Source organism: Rattus rattus, chromosome 4 (assembly GCF_011064425.1).
Source record: "Rattus rattus isolate New Zealand chromosome 4, Rrattus_CSIRO_v1, whole genome shotgun sequence".
Classification (NCBI taxonomy): domain Eukaryota; kingdom Metazoa; phylum Chordata; class Mammalia; order Rodentia; family Muridae; genus Rattus; species Rattus rattus.
Genome location: NC_046157.1, coordinates 128,306,454 through 128,324,220, shown reverse-complemented (window position 1 = coordinate 128,324,220; position 17,767 = coordinate 128,306,454). Strand labels below are relative to the sequence as shown.

At 39.3% G+C, this 17,767-nt stretch overlaps 1 protein-coding gene across 1 annotated transcript in view; it reads left to right on the top strand.

The window, feature by feature from the left end:
• Positions 1–17,767, top strand: part of Dnah7 (dynein axonemal heavy chain 7) — a 275,064-nt gene that overhangs the window by 111,819 nt on the left and 145,478 nt on the right. Inside the window, exons 24-27 of the mRNA XM_032901100.1 lie at positions 3,450–3,618; positions 5,911–6,013; positions 6,125–6,252; positions 11,690–11,902. Coding sequence (XP_032756991.1) covers positions 3,450–3,618; positions 5,911–6,013; positions 6,125–6,252; positions 11,690–11,902 — 613 coding nt within the window. The remainder of the gene's footprint in view (positions 1–3,449; positions 3,619–5,910; positions 6,014–6,124; positions 6,253–11,689; positions 11,903–17,767) is intronic.

Genomic DNA, 17,767 nt, shown 5'->3' with positions numbered 1-17,767 from the left:
GGTCTTACCTGTGGTCCTGAGGCTCAAGTTTGCTCGTGGGGTGTTGCTTATGAGCTCTCCGCGGGGGTAGCAACCAGGAGGACCTGCGCTGCTCTTTCCAGGAGCCCACCCCGTGCACCAGAGTCCCAGATGGTGTTTGGTGTTTCCCTCTGGAGTCAGAGATGTGGGTAGAGTGTAGTCTCTTCCGGTTTCCCAGGCGTGTCTGCCTCTCTGAACGTTTAGCTCTCCCTCCCATGGGATTTGGGTGCAGAGAACTCCCTTTGGTTTTCTATATCCAGGGTTGTGTCCCTGTGTCCTTTCTTTATTGCTTCTATTTCCATTTTTAATTCCTTCACCTGTTTGATTGTGTTTTCCTGGAATTTTTTCAGGGATTTTTGTGATTCCTCTCTGTAGGCTTCTACTCATTTATTTATGTTTTCCTGCCTTTCTCTAAGGGAGTTCTTCATGTCTTTCTTGAAGTCCTCCAGCATCATGATCAAATATGATTTTAAATCTAGATCTTGCTTTTCTGGTGTGTTTGGATATTCAGTGTTTGCTTTGGTGGGAGAATTGGGCTCTAATGATGCCATGTAGTCTTGGTTTCTGCTGTTTGGGTTCCTGAGCTTGCCTCTCGCCATCAGGTTGTCTCTGGTGTTACCTTGTTCTGCTATTTCTGACAGTGGCTAGACCATCCTATACGCCTGTGTGTCAGGAGTGCTGTAGACTTGTTTTCCTGTTTTCTTTCAGCCAGTTATGGGAACAGAGGATTCTGCTTTCGGGTGTGTAGTCTTTCCTGTCTACTGGTCTTCAGCTGTTCCTGTGGGCCTGTGTCCTGAGTCCACCAGGCAGGTCGCTTGGAGCAGAAAAGTTGGTCTTACCTGTGGGCCTGTGGCTCAAGTTGCTCGTGGGGTTCTGCTTTTGAGCTCTCCGTGAGGGTGGTAACCAGGAGGGCCTGCGCTGCTTTTTTCCGGAGCCCCCGTGCACCTGCGTCCCAGATGGCGTTAGGTGTTTTCCTCTGGAGTCAGAAATGTGGGCAGAGTGTTGTCTCTTCTGGCTTCCCAGGAGTGTCTGCCCCTGTGAAGGTTTAGCTCTCCCTCCCACGGGATTTGGGTGCAGAGAACTGTTGATCTGGTCCCTTCAGGTCCGGGCGGTGTCTAGACTTCGGGGCATCTGCCATTCGAGTGTCCCTATCTTCCAGTTCCTAGAAGCCGTACACAGTTTCCTCTTGGGCCAGGGATGTGGGCAGGGGTGGGCAGTATTGGTGGTCTCTCCGGCTCTGCAGTCTCAGGAGTGCCCACCTGTCCGTGTGGTGAGCGCTCTCTCCCAAGATGTGATTTTCATTCCAAATCTTTCTTTTCTGATGTTCTGGGATATGCAGTATTTTCTGTGGTGGGAGAACTGGGTTCTGATGATGCCAAGTAGTCTTCGTATCTGTTGCTTAGGTTCTTGTGCTTGCCTCTCACTGTCTGGTTGTCTCCGGTGTTAGTTGGACTTGTTGTCTCTGAGTAGAGCTTGTCCCTCCTGTGAGCCTGTGAGCCTATGATCTTAGGAGTGAGAGCACTCCTGTGAGACCAATTCTCTCTTGTCAGGCTTTGGGTCCAGAGGGCTGTGAGCAGCCTTACCTCTGGGTACAGATAGAGATAGGAAGGGTCCTGTCCACAGTTCCTGTGCCCTGTGTGCTCCTGGCAACTCCCTCTTTGGACAGTTAGTAGAGCAAAAGTGGGGTCTCATCTGTGGGCTTAGTAGTGAGCACACATCTGGGAGACCAGCTCTCTCAGGGCAGGCTTTGTGCCCAGAGGGCTGTGGGACAGCCTTATCTCTCCCTCCTTTATTTTTTGTCCTGTATATTTTCTTATGTTTGATTTCTAACTCTCTGGGAAATTCCCTCATATTTATCTCCTAACAAATAATTTATTTCCTCCTGTTTATTCTGACATTTAATCCTTTAATGAGTTTTTAAGAGTATAAGTTTACTGTAGAATTTCAAGTTGCCTCATATAAAAATGGCCTCTTCCTGGGAGAGACACAGACACAGACACAGACACCCCACACACACACACAGATATAGATAGATAGATAGATAGATGATAGATAAAGACACACACACACCACACACACACACACACAGAGAGAGAGACACAGAGAGAGAGAGACAGAGAGAGAGAGACAGAGAGAGAGACAGAGAGAGAGACAGAGACAGAGAGAGACAGAGACAGAGAGAGACAGAGAGACAGACAGAGACAGAGACAGAGACAGAGAGAGACAGATTGATTGGTTGGTTGGTTGATTGCTTGATCAATTCTGACTGCTAAGAACCAAGGAAGGCAGGACAGGATGCTATGTATGTAGTGATAGTCACATTATTGTGTTTATATACTGCTCTACTGTGTGTTTGACTCAACAGTGATCTTACTGTCCGGTTTTCACTGTGAGTATAATTTGTAAGGGTGACTTCCCCATGCTGCCTTTAATCATGTCAGTTGTGGACACAGTCACAGTTTCAGACCCATCTCTAAAAAGATTTAGAGTTTTCTTCAGTTCATAAAGCAAGCAAGCACACAAACAAACAAAAGAAAAACCAAAATAAAAAAAAATGGTTTTTTTTCTTAGTTTTGGTTCATATGCAATGAGAAATGGAAATTTGACCCATCTGCTTCTTTAGGAACAATGCAGGCTTATTCCCCAGATTGCCATGAGTGGTAAGCTTGTGAGCTTCCTTTTCTTTTCTGTGATTAGCTTCCTTGACTCTCTGGTGGGTGTGGGAGGAAATGTGGGGTCCATTAGAGACAAGGCAGAATTTCAAGTTTCCATAAAAGGTTCAAAGAAGTAAATTTATCCTACTTCCTCTTCTTGCTCAATTCTAATGATTTCATATTTGTGCTGCCAAAAGCATATTTGTGTTTATTTCTATTCAGCCAAATAATATATATCCCTGCAGATTTGCACACAACCATGCCTCAACCATTGACTCTCTCCATTGGTGATATCTTTGATTCTTGAAATGATAGCTGTGGATTTTAAATTTATTTTCTTCCATGTGATATTTCTATACTCTTCTATCAAGGTTGGGTGTTCATAGAGTCACCTGGAATTTCCACATTGACCAGAAGTCAGGATTGATTTCCAAAGGTTCTAAATTTGTCATGTATATAAATATACACATGCATTCTATCTTCCTGCCTGACCATCCATCCATGCATCCATCTATGAACCTGCCCATATATCCATTCATCCATTCATCCATCCACCTACCTACACATCCATCCATCCATCCATCCATCCATCCATCCATCCATCCATCTTCTATCATCTATCTACTTTTAGAAGAAAAATTAATAACAAAGAGATGTGCTGTGAGCGTTTTTCTAAGGTTAGCAGGGGGAAGAAATTATGAAAGAGGAGCTGACAGTTAGGATTCAATTTAACCTTTTGCCTATGTGTGAGCTATTCTGTTCGTTTCTTTACTCTAGGACCTTATTTGGAGCCCTTCACCTGCACCTTGGAGGAGCACCTGAGGGTCCAGCTGGCACTGGAAAGACAGAAACAACCAAGGATTTAGCAAAAGCTATTGCCAAACAGTGTGTTGTTTTCAACTGCTCCGATGGGCTGGATTATTTGGCTTTAGGAAAATTCTTTAAGGTTTGGATCAACTAACGCCTCATTTCTTTACAATAATAGGGTAGCTGATCAGAGATGGAAAGGGGTTACACAGAGAATACAAACAGAAACTTTACTATGCCTTGTAAAGGTAAAAATTATAATTTTAACAAGTCCCAAGCACAAGTGAGCCCTGCCTCCTTCCAGTTACTGCTGTGGAGGTCACTCTCTCCGACTACTCCTGATTAGGTCATAGACTTAGAAGTTGGCTGTTTGGGTATTCTGACCAGAAAGCAGTCTCTCTGGCCACAGAAGTCAGGTTGCATAAAAGGTTATTACAGTTCATTTTTTTTTAAAGCAAATAAAATTTGCTTTAAATGGGATCTTTATATTGGGCAGATAAAAGTTTGAGAACACCCACTGGGTAAAGGCTTTGGTGTGGGATTCCAAAGATTTCCTTAACCTCTGTGCTGTATTATCAATATGTTTCAGAGTTCTTGACTATTATAGACACATCTTAGGTCTTCTGTATTGGAAATGTTTAGCACTTCCTTATTTTAATAGTGTGGATATGTGTCCATACATATGTCTATGTGTTTGTGAGTGTGTGTGGACATGTGTGTCGTGTGCAAAGAGATCAAGAGGTTAATACTGGAGTCCTTCTCAATTGCACTCCACTTTGTTTTGAGACAGGGTCTCTCACTGCCTTAGAGCTCGCCAAATAGGCTAATCTAGCTGATGAGTCCCAAGTGGCTCTGCCTTCCCAGCACTGAGATCAGAGGAATGTATCACTATGCCCAGTTTGTGTGTGTGTGTGTGTGTGTGTGTGTGTGTGTGTGTGTGTGCGCGCGCGCGCGCGCTGGGGATTGTTCTCATATTTGTGTGTCAGACATTTTACCAACTGAGCCATCTCCCCAGACCCAAAAGCCCCGGCCCTTGGCTGACTCACACACCTTCCTGTCCACCATGTTTTATTTATTTAAATTTGTCAGATCTGGGAGATTGTGAAAAGGAGAAACAAGGTGGACTGTGCTTGGAACCACTTGAGCAGCTTGGTTCTAGAGGCTATAATTCCTTAAAATGTGAGGCAGGCTGTTGAGCACAAAATTTTCTGTTTGGGATGGCTGACCCTTTGCATTTACTTTCTTTTCTTTTTCTGTAATTTCTCAAATATATTTTAACTATTCTGTACTATTTACTTTTAAATTTCTTCAGCAAAAATGAACAGTTTCAAAAATTAAACTAAAAAAATTATTTTTACCCAATCCAGTGAACTGTTTTCCTGAGTGATATGCACTGGACATTTTAAACAATTTTATAGTTGTATAAGACTTTATTTGGGATTCTAACACAGGGTAAGAGTCTTTTGAAGGAAGTCAAAACAGTAAATAAAATGATAGGAGACATTGGGATGGTATTTAACTTGTCTTCAATAGTGCCATGTAAACTTGACACAATGACTAAGAAGTAATTGGCAGTTAGAAGAGCCTAGGTATGGTTTGAATAAATAGTACATTCTAATGTATTTGAAGCAATGCCTGCCTTCCTTATCATAATATTCTTCATTTTTTGATTTAGATTGATGGATTTCAATAGAACTAAATTTTATTGCTAAGTCCTAATTGATTGTGCAGATATAGTTTTGGTGCGAAGCTCATGTTGAACAACGGGAGTACAAATAAAGTTATAGGCCTTATTATTAAGAACCTCATAATCATTCAAGCATTATTTTTTAAAACATCATCACAATCTGCATATTTGCATATATGATGCTAAACAGCCTGTTCTCTGTGACAACTAAATCTTTTATTGTATTATTCATTGAAAATCAAAGTAAGGGGTAGTGTACTCTCAGAAGACTTAGCAGTCTTTGATGTTCACGGAGTTCAGCACACATTTGTGAGACAATCCTTTCTTGGAATTATAAACTGGGCTTTGAATGCTGGCTGGCTATTCCGCTTACAAAGACTAATTCTCTGGGAATGGAAGTCATCTGCATAGATGGTTATTACAGCCCATTATTTTATGAAAGCAAATAAAATCAGCTTGTAAATAAAGGGTAAAGGCTTAGAAATTATAGATGTACCCCTAAATACCTAAAGACAAACTCAGAGCAAAGGCAATGAATTGGGAAGTTTGCCAGTTGATCAAACTCTTTATTCGCCTAGAATAATGAATTTGTAATGAAAAAAATGAGCTGCCTTCAAAGATAAAAGTAAATAAGCAATTTGTTTGATGGGATATTAAGCCCCTGAAAAGATCAGGTGATAAGCCTCATTTCAATGTGATACTCAACAGATAGAGTTGAAAATTTTTATTATTCTTTCCTCCCAGGGACTGTTATCTTGTGGAGCCTGGGCTTGCTTTGATGAGTTTAACAGAATTGATTTGGAAGTACTTTCTGTGGTTGCTCAGCAAATCCTTACTATCCAGATAGGTAAGGAGCTTGTCTGTCTTTGCAGCAAGTGAAAACAAAGGAACCTGGGAAGGGGCAGCAAGTGGCACAAGCTGAGGCACTGCTAATTCACTGCACTTGTCGTTCCCACAGGCATTAACTCAGGTACCGAGCTCCTAGTGTTTGAAGGAACAGAACTAAAACTTGACCCCACATGCGCTGTCTTTATTACAATGAACCCTGGGTACGCTGGGCGGTCAGAGCTGCCAGACAACCTGAAGGTACGGAGGCTGTACTCCTAACGTTTCCTTTTCACCATTTATGAATGCAAAGAGAATATGGGATCCTAGGAGTGTGCTTTTAAAAATCTGCTTTTAGGCACACAATTTTGGGAAATTATTCTAGAAGATACTGTTTAAAGCTTCAAATATTTTTACAAAATAAAACAGGTACAACTCCAAAATTTTATAATTTTACAGTAGTACTGATTATCACAAATGAGAAAAGACAGAAAAATACTCAATATCTCTTATTGAATTCTATCTTTTTAGTTTTATATGCATTTTAAAGGGCTCAAATCTGACAATGTATACGGGTGGTTTTTTTTTAAGTTAATTTAAATAAAAGGATAAACATTTTTCCATCTTTGTAAACATGATCTGGACTGTAAACACGATCTTACTGAGCTGTCTTTCTGATGGCCATCTTAAGTTGCTTTCAGTTCCTCCATTATAAGTAGCACCATGAAAGACTGCTGTTGCTGAAGGCCTCTCTTGATTGGAAGACATCCCTTGGCGGAATCGCCTTCAACACAGGGTAAAACCACTCACTTGTCATAGCGAGTCTCAGTTCCTGTTAATATATGACACTTTTCCTTTTAATTTATAAGGAACAAAAAACTGTCCTAGCTGAATAGAACAAAGCTTTCACTTTTAAAAATTAACTTCTCATTTATTAGGTAAAAAGGTGTTGTTTTCTCTGTGTATTTGCCTTCTTTATTATATTCCTTCAGGGTGAACTGCATGTTTATGGATTGTGGATAAGGAACAATATTTGTTGGTGAATAGTGCATTAATAATTGTAGATGAGAGCTCAAGTTTTCTGACTAAATCCTACATGCCTTCTACTAGTTACATGTGTGCTGCAACAGTACCCCAGGATCGTTCTGCTGCTACCAAAGAGTTCTGTAGTTCTAAACTATGTCCTTTATGTGCTTATGTGACGAAGCACTTTGCCTTAGCAAAGGAGAGGATTATTTAGAAATGAGAAGGGAGGGGTGAAGAGATTGTTCAGTGGGTAAATGTTCCTGCCTTCAAACCCAAGCACTGAGGCCAGGACTTGCATGGAAGAAGAGAAAACTGACTCCCTCAAATTGAACTCTGACCTTCACACTCTGACCTCCATATGTGGGTTGTAGCATGTGCACCCTCCCCCATAAGTAAATATAATATATTTCAAAAGAGGGAAGTGGTAAATTTTTTTATCTAAAAGGCTCTTTGTGACATCTTGCAGTTTTGTTCTGGAAAGCTCTCTTTGCAGCTATTCCTTCTGCTCTACACTTAGATCAGTCTGCTATTCAGTGGGATCACCCTGAGTACAAAGTCACAAAAGCAGAAGGCAAAATTCTGTGAGTAGCTGGTCATAAAAAGCTGGAAGACACTATTAGTTGAATCTTCTAATGCCTGTGTAGACTGTCCCACACTGAGTGTGTGTGTGTGTGTGTGTGTGTGTGTGTGTGTGTGTGTAGTAGTAGTAGTAGTAGTAGTAGTAGTAGTAGTAGTGTAGTAGTAGTAGTGTAGTAGTAAAAGATATTTGCCCTGGAGCTTCTGGGGTGTTGGGTGTTCTTTCTGCATTAAGCTAAAGTCCTGTGATGCTCCCCTGGATTTCTGTTGCTACTGTTCCCTCTTTGTGACTGGAGTTGCTATAGAAACCTGTTTGCAAGTATACAAGGAAATTCCTAGCTGGATGTGGTGTTCCCAGCTTATAATCCAGTTTTTGGGAGGCAACAACAGGAGACCAGGAATTCAAGGTCATCCTCGGCTACAAATTGTCAGGGACAAGAAACAAAAGAAATTCTAAAAAGGGGAAATGAGCTTTGAATTCCTTAAAAGAAAGGAAAAGGAGAAGGAAGGAAGGAAGGAAGGAAGGAAGGAAGGAAGGAAGGAAGGAAGGAAGGAAGCAGCAGGCAGCACATTCACCTATGCACCAACTCAGACATAGGCATACACATACAAATAATTAAAACATAAAACAAGCCTTTGAGACTATTGGGCTCCTTTCTTTTTTGGTCCACAAAATAAAGCAAGTATTAAGAGCTAATGCATGCATACTGCCATTTCCTGTCTATCACAGGGGCTTGTGTATCAGTCACAGTGATCTTTTAGCCTTTCTGCATGCTGTTTTCTCTCTCTGAAGTGCTCACCTTATCGATGACATTCCTCCCTGACAAATGAATTCAGTGTTTGAACAAAGAACCACTAAGCATACACACAGTTCAGAAATGGCCATGGGCTATGTCCTGAGCTGGGCATATGCCTGTAGGTTCTGTGGAGACACTCTTTCTGGGTCTCTCTTCTTCCTGGTTTGCTGGAGGATAGCACCACACAAACTTCCAAGTTGGTGAGCTCTCAGTCTGCTTGGAGCAGTGGGACTGCTGGCTGCTGCTTTTATCATGTGCGTTTTCTGTATCCTCTTCTCAGCAAGCTCTGGGCTTTGAGCCTGGGACCAGAGGCTACTTCTGTTTTTTTTGTTTGTTTGTTTTTGTTTGTTTGTTTGTTTGTTTTAAATGCAGGGAGCCCTCCCAACTGTTCATTGAACTTGGGGATAGTGTGGAGAATTTGGGGTTCATATCTGACCAGCTCTTCTATCAAAGAGATTATTTCCACACATCTCCTCTTCCTTACTCCAAATACTTCAAGATGAGAAGGTTCAATGGTTATGTACACTTCTTTTGTAAATTTGATATACACTATAGCTTACATATATTTTGATAACTGATAATCATTATTTTGTGTGGGAAGAATCTCCCTTTTAATATTTGGTCTTGTCTAGATAAAGCCTGCAATTTCTGGAACACATCTCTACTTCAGAGGAGCTATATTTTAGATTGGAACCACTCCAAAGAATTGTTACTCAAGATTGTTTCAGAATAGTTTTCAAAATAGGCATATTCCAGATTTGCTGGCATTACAAAGCCAATAGCTTGACACATACACAGCTTTCCAGAAGACGTGCAGTATGAAATTTTCTTGCAGTATCTGAGGAAGAAAGGAGACTCATTGCACTCAACATCATGCTCATTCCTAGAATAAGACATGTTTATGACCTGTCTTTCCAGATTCTTGGAAATAGTTAGGGAAAAAAGATTGCTTAAGTGTGGGAACAAGAACAAGGATGAGACTATCAGGGGCGAGAGGTGGTGGAGTCACTTGAAGAATCCCAGAAATCAGACTCTGGGGACCAGCATTAGGGTGCAGATCTGAGTTTATTGTGCAACACATAAGCTTATCTACAGTGTTGTATCAATCCCAATTCCCTAAATCCTCTGCCAATCATTTCTTGCCACAAAGTCACCATGCTCCAAATGAACACACTGCCTGCCGAGGTAACTCAGAAGGAGCAGGGGAAGCATGGTCACCTCTTAGGACTTCCCTGAAGACGAGCAGTGGGTTGGGGGTTGGGGTGTGAAGCAGCCACCACTCTGGCCTCAGTTCCATTTTGCTGTCTCACCAGTGTTCCAGAAGCCATTTGCAATCTAATTCCAAGGATGGCAGATGAGCACTCTGTGAGGTAACACAGGAGCCTGTGGCACCTCCCTTTCCATCCACTTTTTCACAAGATGGACTTCCACATCCCCAACACTTGAGGGTTTCTTTGTTTTCAGTTGTATCGATGTGCAGGCCTTTGGATCATACTCCAGGTGGTACAGTTCTTCATGCAGCACTCCTCTACAAATGGAGTAGACCCGGTAGAAACTTATCTCTTGTATTTTTGTTGAAATAAGCACAGAGGATTATACTTGCATTCATAATGACTACATATGGTAAAACATATTGACACTGATGTGTTACTGAGATCTTTGCCTCACCCCTGCTCTGTTTCTGGTACTGAAGAAGACCTGCTACCAGTTATGTTAGAATCCAATTTACTTCTGTTTCAAAAGGCACTGAATTTTACTTAGCTTATTGCAATGCTTACAAACATACTGGCACTCTAAAATCAAACTTGGTACCAATCAGTATGGTACAAAATGTTTGAGAATCACCTAATTAGGTCCCAAAATATTTTTTTCAATTTATGATGTGTGTGTGTGTGTGTGTGTGTGTGTGTGTGTGTGTGTGTGTGTGTACAAGTATGGATGCTAGAGTATCACAGCATGTGTATAGAGTTGAGAGAACAACTTCCTACAGTTAGTTTTCTTCTATTATGGGTTCTGGGATCCAAACTCTGGTGGTAGGCTTATATAACAGGAATCTTTACCTACTGAGAAATTCTATTGGCCCATAAAAAAATACTTCATTTTGGACAATTTCAATGTCAACTGTTGACTTTAGAAAATGGTTTCTAATAAGTGGAACACCATAGTGATAGTGCCATCTTATGGCAAGTGAAAGACAGGGGAATAGCAGATGGGAAGTACATGGAAGATGAGAGTTCAGTCTGCCACATAAGGCACTGGAAATAAGCTAGTACTACTTTGCACTGTTTTCAAGCTAGACTGTATAACTCATAACTAGACAGAAGCTTCTGACTAAATTGTAAGTTCAGTCTCTCTCTCATTAATTAAAAAAAAGCAGTTGAAAATCTACCTCTTTGAGGAGATACCATATGAATAGCAATGGTCCTTAATAATTTTTTTCTTTGGTATAAATGGTCTAGATTCAGAGTTACTTGCTCAAACTACATTTTCCAAAATGTGTGTGTGTGTGTGTGTGTGTGTGTGCGTGCGTGCAAGGAAACAATGTTTTAATACACTATTTGTTAAAGTGAACCCTGATATGCACTAAATTCTAAACATAAATGTCATATTTATTCTTTAAAATCTATTTAATTTTATAATTGCTTACCATCACAATACATTGTTATTTTATAACATTTACAATTCTTTGATTACAAATGATCTTTATAACTTGCAAAATTGTTGATCCTTAATAGTGACCATCTATGGCTTTTCAATGTTCTCTGAATTATTTATTTGCAGAAGGACTAGTCATGTTTCTTCAAACTCAAAAGATTCTGACTATCTCAAAATATTTCCTTTACTTAACACAGTCTTGTCACTGGGGCAGCAGATTCCCTCCAGGTTATAAGTTAATTGGATCCCTTGAGAGCCTGACTGAAAGCCAGGCTCCCAACAGCAGGATCTTTATCACTATCCTGGGTAAGAGACCCAATTTGCTTGCATCCTGGCTGTCTGATGTTCTTTTTTCCTGTAACATGTTGCTTTCCACAAAGAACTTTGCAAAACTGACTCTGGACATTTAGAAAGAACAGTTTACTTAAAGCTAATGGTATGTTTATTACATATGCCTTAATGGAAAACCAAATTTAATTCTTTTATCTATATGACTTGAATATTGTAACTAGTGTATAGTAAATAACGAACATTATGGTAGGTATAAAATTCCTGTAGGAAAGCAATTAAAACCACAGTGCCTGATTAAGCAAGAGCAAGATTGCCTTTCTACACCTTTTGAAAGACTTCCTTCATGCCCCCAGGCTCTCTTCCGGACAGTTGCCATGATGGTGCCTGACTATGCCATGATTGCTGAGATCGTGCTTTATTCCTGTGGCTTTGTCACTGCGCGGCCGCTGTCCATAAAAATCGTGGCTACATACCGCTTGTGCTCAGAGCAACTGTCCTCCCAGCACCACTATGACTACGGGATGCGAGCCGTGAAGTCTGTGCTCACAGCTGCTGGCAATTTGAAGGTAGAACTAAGTGCTGTGACTCATTGAATTTGTATTCTTAAATCTCAGGACTAAGTGTGTTCATAAGAGTTCCAGCATCTGGCTGCATTCATCAATTAGCTGAAAAAGAATACTTTGCTGACAATGAAAATAAAATGTTATATTTTTTTAAGACAGTATGCAGGTAATGCTTAGTGTTTAAATATATGACGTTAGGTAGAGCTGAAGAACACAGTCACATACTTTCAATAAATGTTTTGAAGGTTTTCTATTTATATAACATGCAGTACTCTGTGGAGCATAATGAAATTAATATATAGAAACCCCTAAACATCTCCTGATGTAATTGTCATCCCGGAGGCTTACTGCCTCAGTCTGCTAACCTAGGCCTAGTCCTGGAAGCTTTAAGCCTCTGTACAATCTTATTTAGTCCTACAATATTTTCTGCCTCTGAGACTTATGCTGAATAAGCTCATCCTTTCTTGTGCTTTCTGAACTTTTGCTGGTTGGTTCAACTCAGCCATTCTGATTCAAACTCCTCTCCAAGCTGACTGATTCAATCTAGCTCCTCTCAGTTTCTTTTTTTTTAACATTTCTTTTTTTTTTTCTTTTCTTTTCTTTTTCTCGGAGCTGGGGACCGAACCCAGGGCCTTGCGCTTACTAGGCAAGTGCTCTATCACTGAGTCAAATCCCCAACCCCTCCTCTCAGTTTCTTACTGAATTGCTCTGCTTGGTCTAATACTAATGTTCACAATATGTTCTAGTCTTCTGGCTCCTTCTCATTCTCTGGGTCATTCCGTCTTCACCTGTGTCTAGCTTGATATCTCTTCAACCTGTCTCTGTAAAAACTCTCCTGGTAAAACTACTTCCTCTCCCCATTTTTTTCTGCATTACTCCCTCATAGCTTCTCTACCCTGTCTCTTCTAATAAGAGTTGTGTTTATCTTATTCTATTATCTGCTTTGTCACTCTATCTGCCACTCAGTAGATAGCACTGTCAAAATGGGTGCTTCCTTCTATACACTAACTTTACCTTCATTGTTTGGGATTAAAAGTGTGTGCTAAGGCTGAGACACACCTGACTGAGCCAGCTCAGTCAGTCAACAGGGTCTCCAGGGAGGAAGCAAAGATTAAAGAAAAAAGGAGACAACTGTACAACATTATAGTATGATTGCAACAAACACTGAAGGGGGTTTAATCTCTCCCAGTCTGCTTTTATATCATCATTTTAGGTACATGCAAAGAATAGGGTCAGTTCTAAGGCATAAACACAGTAGTCAAGGAACAAACAACACATAAACAAAGTAGTAAAGGATCAAACAAAGCTTAAACAAAACTCCAGAGGTCACTGTATTCAGGGACTTATTAAGATGATTGAGATACAAGGAATACATTACTCAGCTGTATATTTCTTGAGCTTACTTCCTTGTCCTAGCCCAATGTCAAATAGTCTTGCCAATTTCCTAGAATCAGCCCTAAGAGCTCTTCACATCTCCCTCTTTTTTATTTCATAAACAAGATTGCAACTGTCTTAGGTTGCTCTGACGAAGAATGCCTTCCTTACCAGTCATTGAAAATGCACTATCCAAAGCAATGTATTTCTGTCTTGGGTTGGTAAGGCTCTTTGCAGAATCTTACCCATCATTGATTGCCAGCCTGTTAAATTAATGACTTTGTCTGGGGATCCATTTTAAGTTCCAAGCCATGTATTTTGGCCACCAACATGTTGATGTTGTTTAAGGCAAGTATTATCAAAATGAGCAGGAATAAAGTATTCCCAGGACAAGACAAGCCAACATAACAAACTATATAAGCCATTCTTAAAGGTTGACCAAGATGGGAATACTGGCTTAAGTATGAATAATTTTATTGGAAGCAGTATCAATAGCATCAAAACTTAGCAGAAGAGTATTCTTTAAATTCATAATCTCAGTATGCAAAGTTAAAATATCCAGAGAGGTATTAGAATTATGCCAAATACCCTGCAAGTGTCTTTGAATTTTCTCCCAATTATAGTGAGTGCCATTATAAATTTTAGAGGTGACACAAATCCATTGGTATTTTGCATTCAAGATGACTTCTTACTCTTAAACTCTGAACCTCCAAGAATTTGAATAGTATCATAAAGGGCATCAATCTGTTATTCCAACTGCCTATCTAAATTTTCTTGAATACTCAGAGCATTAGTAACATTTTTTTGCTAAATAATTAACAAAAGTGGCTGTCTTTTTGCTAAATAATTCACAAAAGTGGCTGTATTAACTTCTTGGGTCAAAGCAGTTGCATAAGTAGTGGCTTAATTAATTAATTAATACTTACTTACTTACTTAATTAATTAATTGTTATACTGTCCATAATCAAACCTACTACCCTCTTGCTTCCACTTAAAGCCTGACTCAATTCTTCCAATATTTGTAAACTTTTAAAAGAATACTAAGATCCTGTTACTCACAGGTAATAAAACAAAATCTGGTTAATGGGCCACTTTTCACGCCAGATTTTAGTACACTAACACAATTAGAAATTATAGAATCAATACAACTTACATTAGATACCATAGAAGAAACAAAAGTAATTTTAACATGACCAATTAATAAAAGATTAGGCACCTTTACACATGCATTGACATTTTTTTTTGAAATCCAGATCCTATCCCAATTTTATCCACAGAAAATATAACTTCAGAACCAGCCTTCCAAATGTCCACTGTCTTTTTCTTTATTTCAGTATTGGACTGATCTCCAGACCGGTCCATGATTAAGTCATAATAACTAGTAACATTAAAGGAATGAGAAAGGTCATTATAAGAACTTCTCTATTTGATTAATTTTTTGAAGGCAGTTTCCACAGTCTCTATGTTCTCTTTCTCGTGAGGTCTACAAGCTTGAAACGAGGCAGCTTATACAGTTTGGGATATAGGCAAGCAAAGGTGGGTCAGGAACATGTCCAATACAGCTTTTCTATCATCACTGTCAGAGCACTCAGCAAGCTCATGGTCAGTATCATTCTTTGTCCCAGCATCAGTGTGATTGGTGAATCACTCCTGTAGCCACCGTGCTTCTTCAGCATCCTGTGGAAAAAACACAAACATGCCCTCTTCCCCATATTAATACCCAATCAGGACCATGCCATATGCCAGTATTTCATCGAGTCATAAGTATGCCAAGTTTTAGGGTGCCATAGACACTTAGCAACAGAGAGCTCCTTAGCATCATCCAAGGTCAAAGATTCAAAATAAAGTTTTGTGATGAATGATAGACAAATTGTGAAAGAGTATACAACTCTGCCCCCTTTGTTTGTTTTATGTAATTGATTGTTTTAGAGCTCCATGGGCTTGTTCCATAATTCTCTGTAACAGATATTTCAGCATGAAGAGAAGCATATTTAAGTTTATGTTCAGAAGAAAACCAAAGGGGTATTAAAATCTTGAGTTTGTGATTGAATTGTAAACTGCCAATGTTCCATTAGCTTTATATATATTTAACTATAATTTTTAAAAGTTTCTTCACAATAACAAAATAAGTATTTTTTGAAAGTGAAGTCATAGAGCATAACCATAATTTTGGAAAGCCAAACCAATTTTTAACAGTGTAAACAATCCGTCTCTCTAAAACCAATTCCAAGTACATTATTTTCATGATACAAAGTTTGGCTGCCAGTTCTTGTATATGAATGCATGATGAGCATTTAATACCTCATTACAGAAACATTGTTTTAAAGCCTATCTTTTATAAGTCTTGTTTCTAGGACAGGAATTACATAAAATATTATCCCAATTTAGAGATATCTTTCCTGTTTCCGTGGGTTGACTCATGCCATATGTTGTTGCCCAGAGTGACTCCAATCCTGAATTACCAGTTTTTTTATTTTATTTTTTTTTCTTTTTTTCAGAGCTGGGGACCAAACCCAGGGCCTTGCGCTTGCTAGGCAAGCGCCCTACCGCTGAGCTAAATCCCCAACCCCCTGAATTACCAGTTTTAAGCCAACTTTCTGTTAACAATGCTTCAAATTTTTAACCATACCCAATAACTTATAAGCCAACAATCTATAACGAAAACATGCAGAACACACATATATTTAGAACCAGTCAGAAACAAACAAGAAAGTGGCTACACACATTTAAATATTTAGACTGGACAGACTAAATTTTCTTAGTTTTTCTAGCTGTAATTTCAAGCAAAGAGCAGCTTGTCACCTGCTGAACCCAAATGTTCCAGCAGATAAAGTTTTAAACATTTTTTCTTTTGAATATGAAACAGAGCATAATCAAGCAATGAAACAAAAACATAGACATAAAATGACTAATATGGACAGATTGGCACACCAAGGACAGATATTAGACAGAGAGGGAAGAGAACCAGATATCCCACCAAAGGGACTGAGAGAAGAAGCAGGACATCTTTTTTGACTTATTTTCACTCCTCTAGATTTTAGCGTATCTCTAAGCATGTATACAGAAAGCCTTCTACCATTATCCTGTCCCACTTTTACAGGGCTTACCACTGCCCAAATTTTCTATATTTTCCTTTGTATACACTTCCTTTTTCTGAGGTGCTCTTCACTGAACTTCTCATACTTGACCTGCAACATCAGAGTACCATCTGACCAAACCAGCTCAATCAGTTAACAGGGTCTTGAGGGAGGGAGCAAGCAATTAAAGAAAAAGAAAGACAACTAAACCATACTATAACATGACTCCAACAAGTCCTGAAATGGGTTTACATTCTCCTAGTCTGCTTTTATATCATTCTAGGTACATGCAAAGAGTAGGGTCAGTTCTAAGGCATAAACACAGTAGTCAAGGAACAAACAAGGCATAAACAAAATAGTCAAGGAACAAGTAAGGCATGAACAAAAACCTGGTGGTCACTGTATTCAGAGACTTATCAACATGACAAAGATACAAGGAATATATTACTAGGCTGTATTTGTCTTGAGCTTATTTCCTTGTCCTAGCCCAATGTCAGATAGTCTTGCCAATTTCCTAGAAGCTCTTCGCACACACCACAACTAGAAACAGTTTTTTTTTCCAGTAAACACAGTCTCAGGGTTCACAATGTGATCAAACACATTATGTAACACTTATGTAATTGACAATTGTAGTCACATGTGGCCTAGTGGTAATAGTGATCAAATATTTGCATTTTAAAATCATAACTAAATACATGAAAACAACAGATAATTCAGGACATGGTTGACTTCTCTCTAGAAGTAAAACCATGAAATTGAAGGCAAGATAAGTTATTGTTAAGAGCAAGCTCCAGAAATGTGACCTTGGAGTTTACCAGATGTTCACATTCACAATTTGTAGAAGACACATATTTTAAAATAGATCTCATGTAATTAACAATGGTTTGCATTTTTATCCTCTACCATAATGCTATTAAGAACTCTGTTATATGGTGGTCACATTTTACTTCATATTAGCCTAACATAACTTCAACCCCCCACCCCTCTTTCTTTGCAATAAACACAAGTGCCTAGAAGCAACAATTTATACTACCCTGGCATGTCAGGATTACTTTGTGGCCAGATAATGGGAGAGATAATACATTGTCCTAGTGCAAATGAATGCTGGAATCTTGACTGGAATTGAGCTATAAAAGTTAGACTGCAAATGAATCCTGAAAATAAATCCTATCACTCTTTGTTATAAGCTAATTTAGATTGTTGAATGCTTTGACTTGAATATTTTCAAGTTTATGTTTTACCAAGAGACAATTTAAGCATTTGCTTTGAAATAATAGCTTCTCAAATAATAAACATGAGCTTGATACTTTAAAAATCATTTTATGTTACATTGATCAAAAACAAAGACCAGATGAGCAGGACTAACTTTGACCTCTGGGAGCTCTGGAGGGTCAGAGACATGCTGACAGCCAAACAC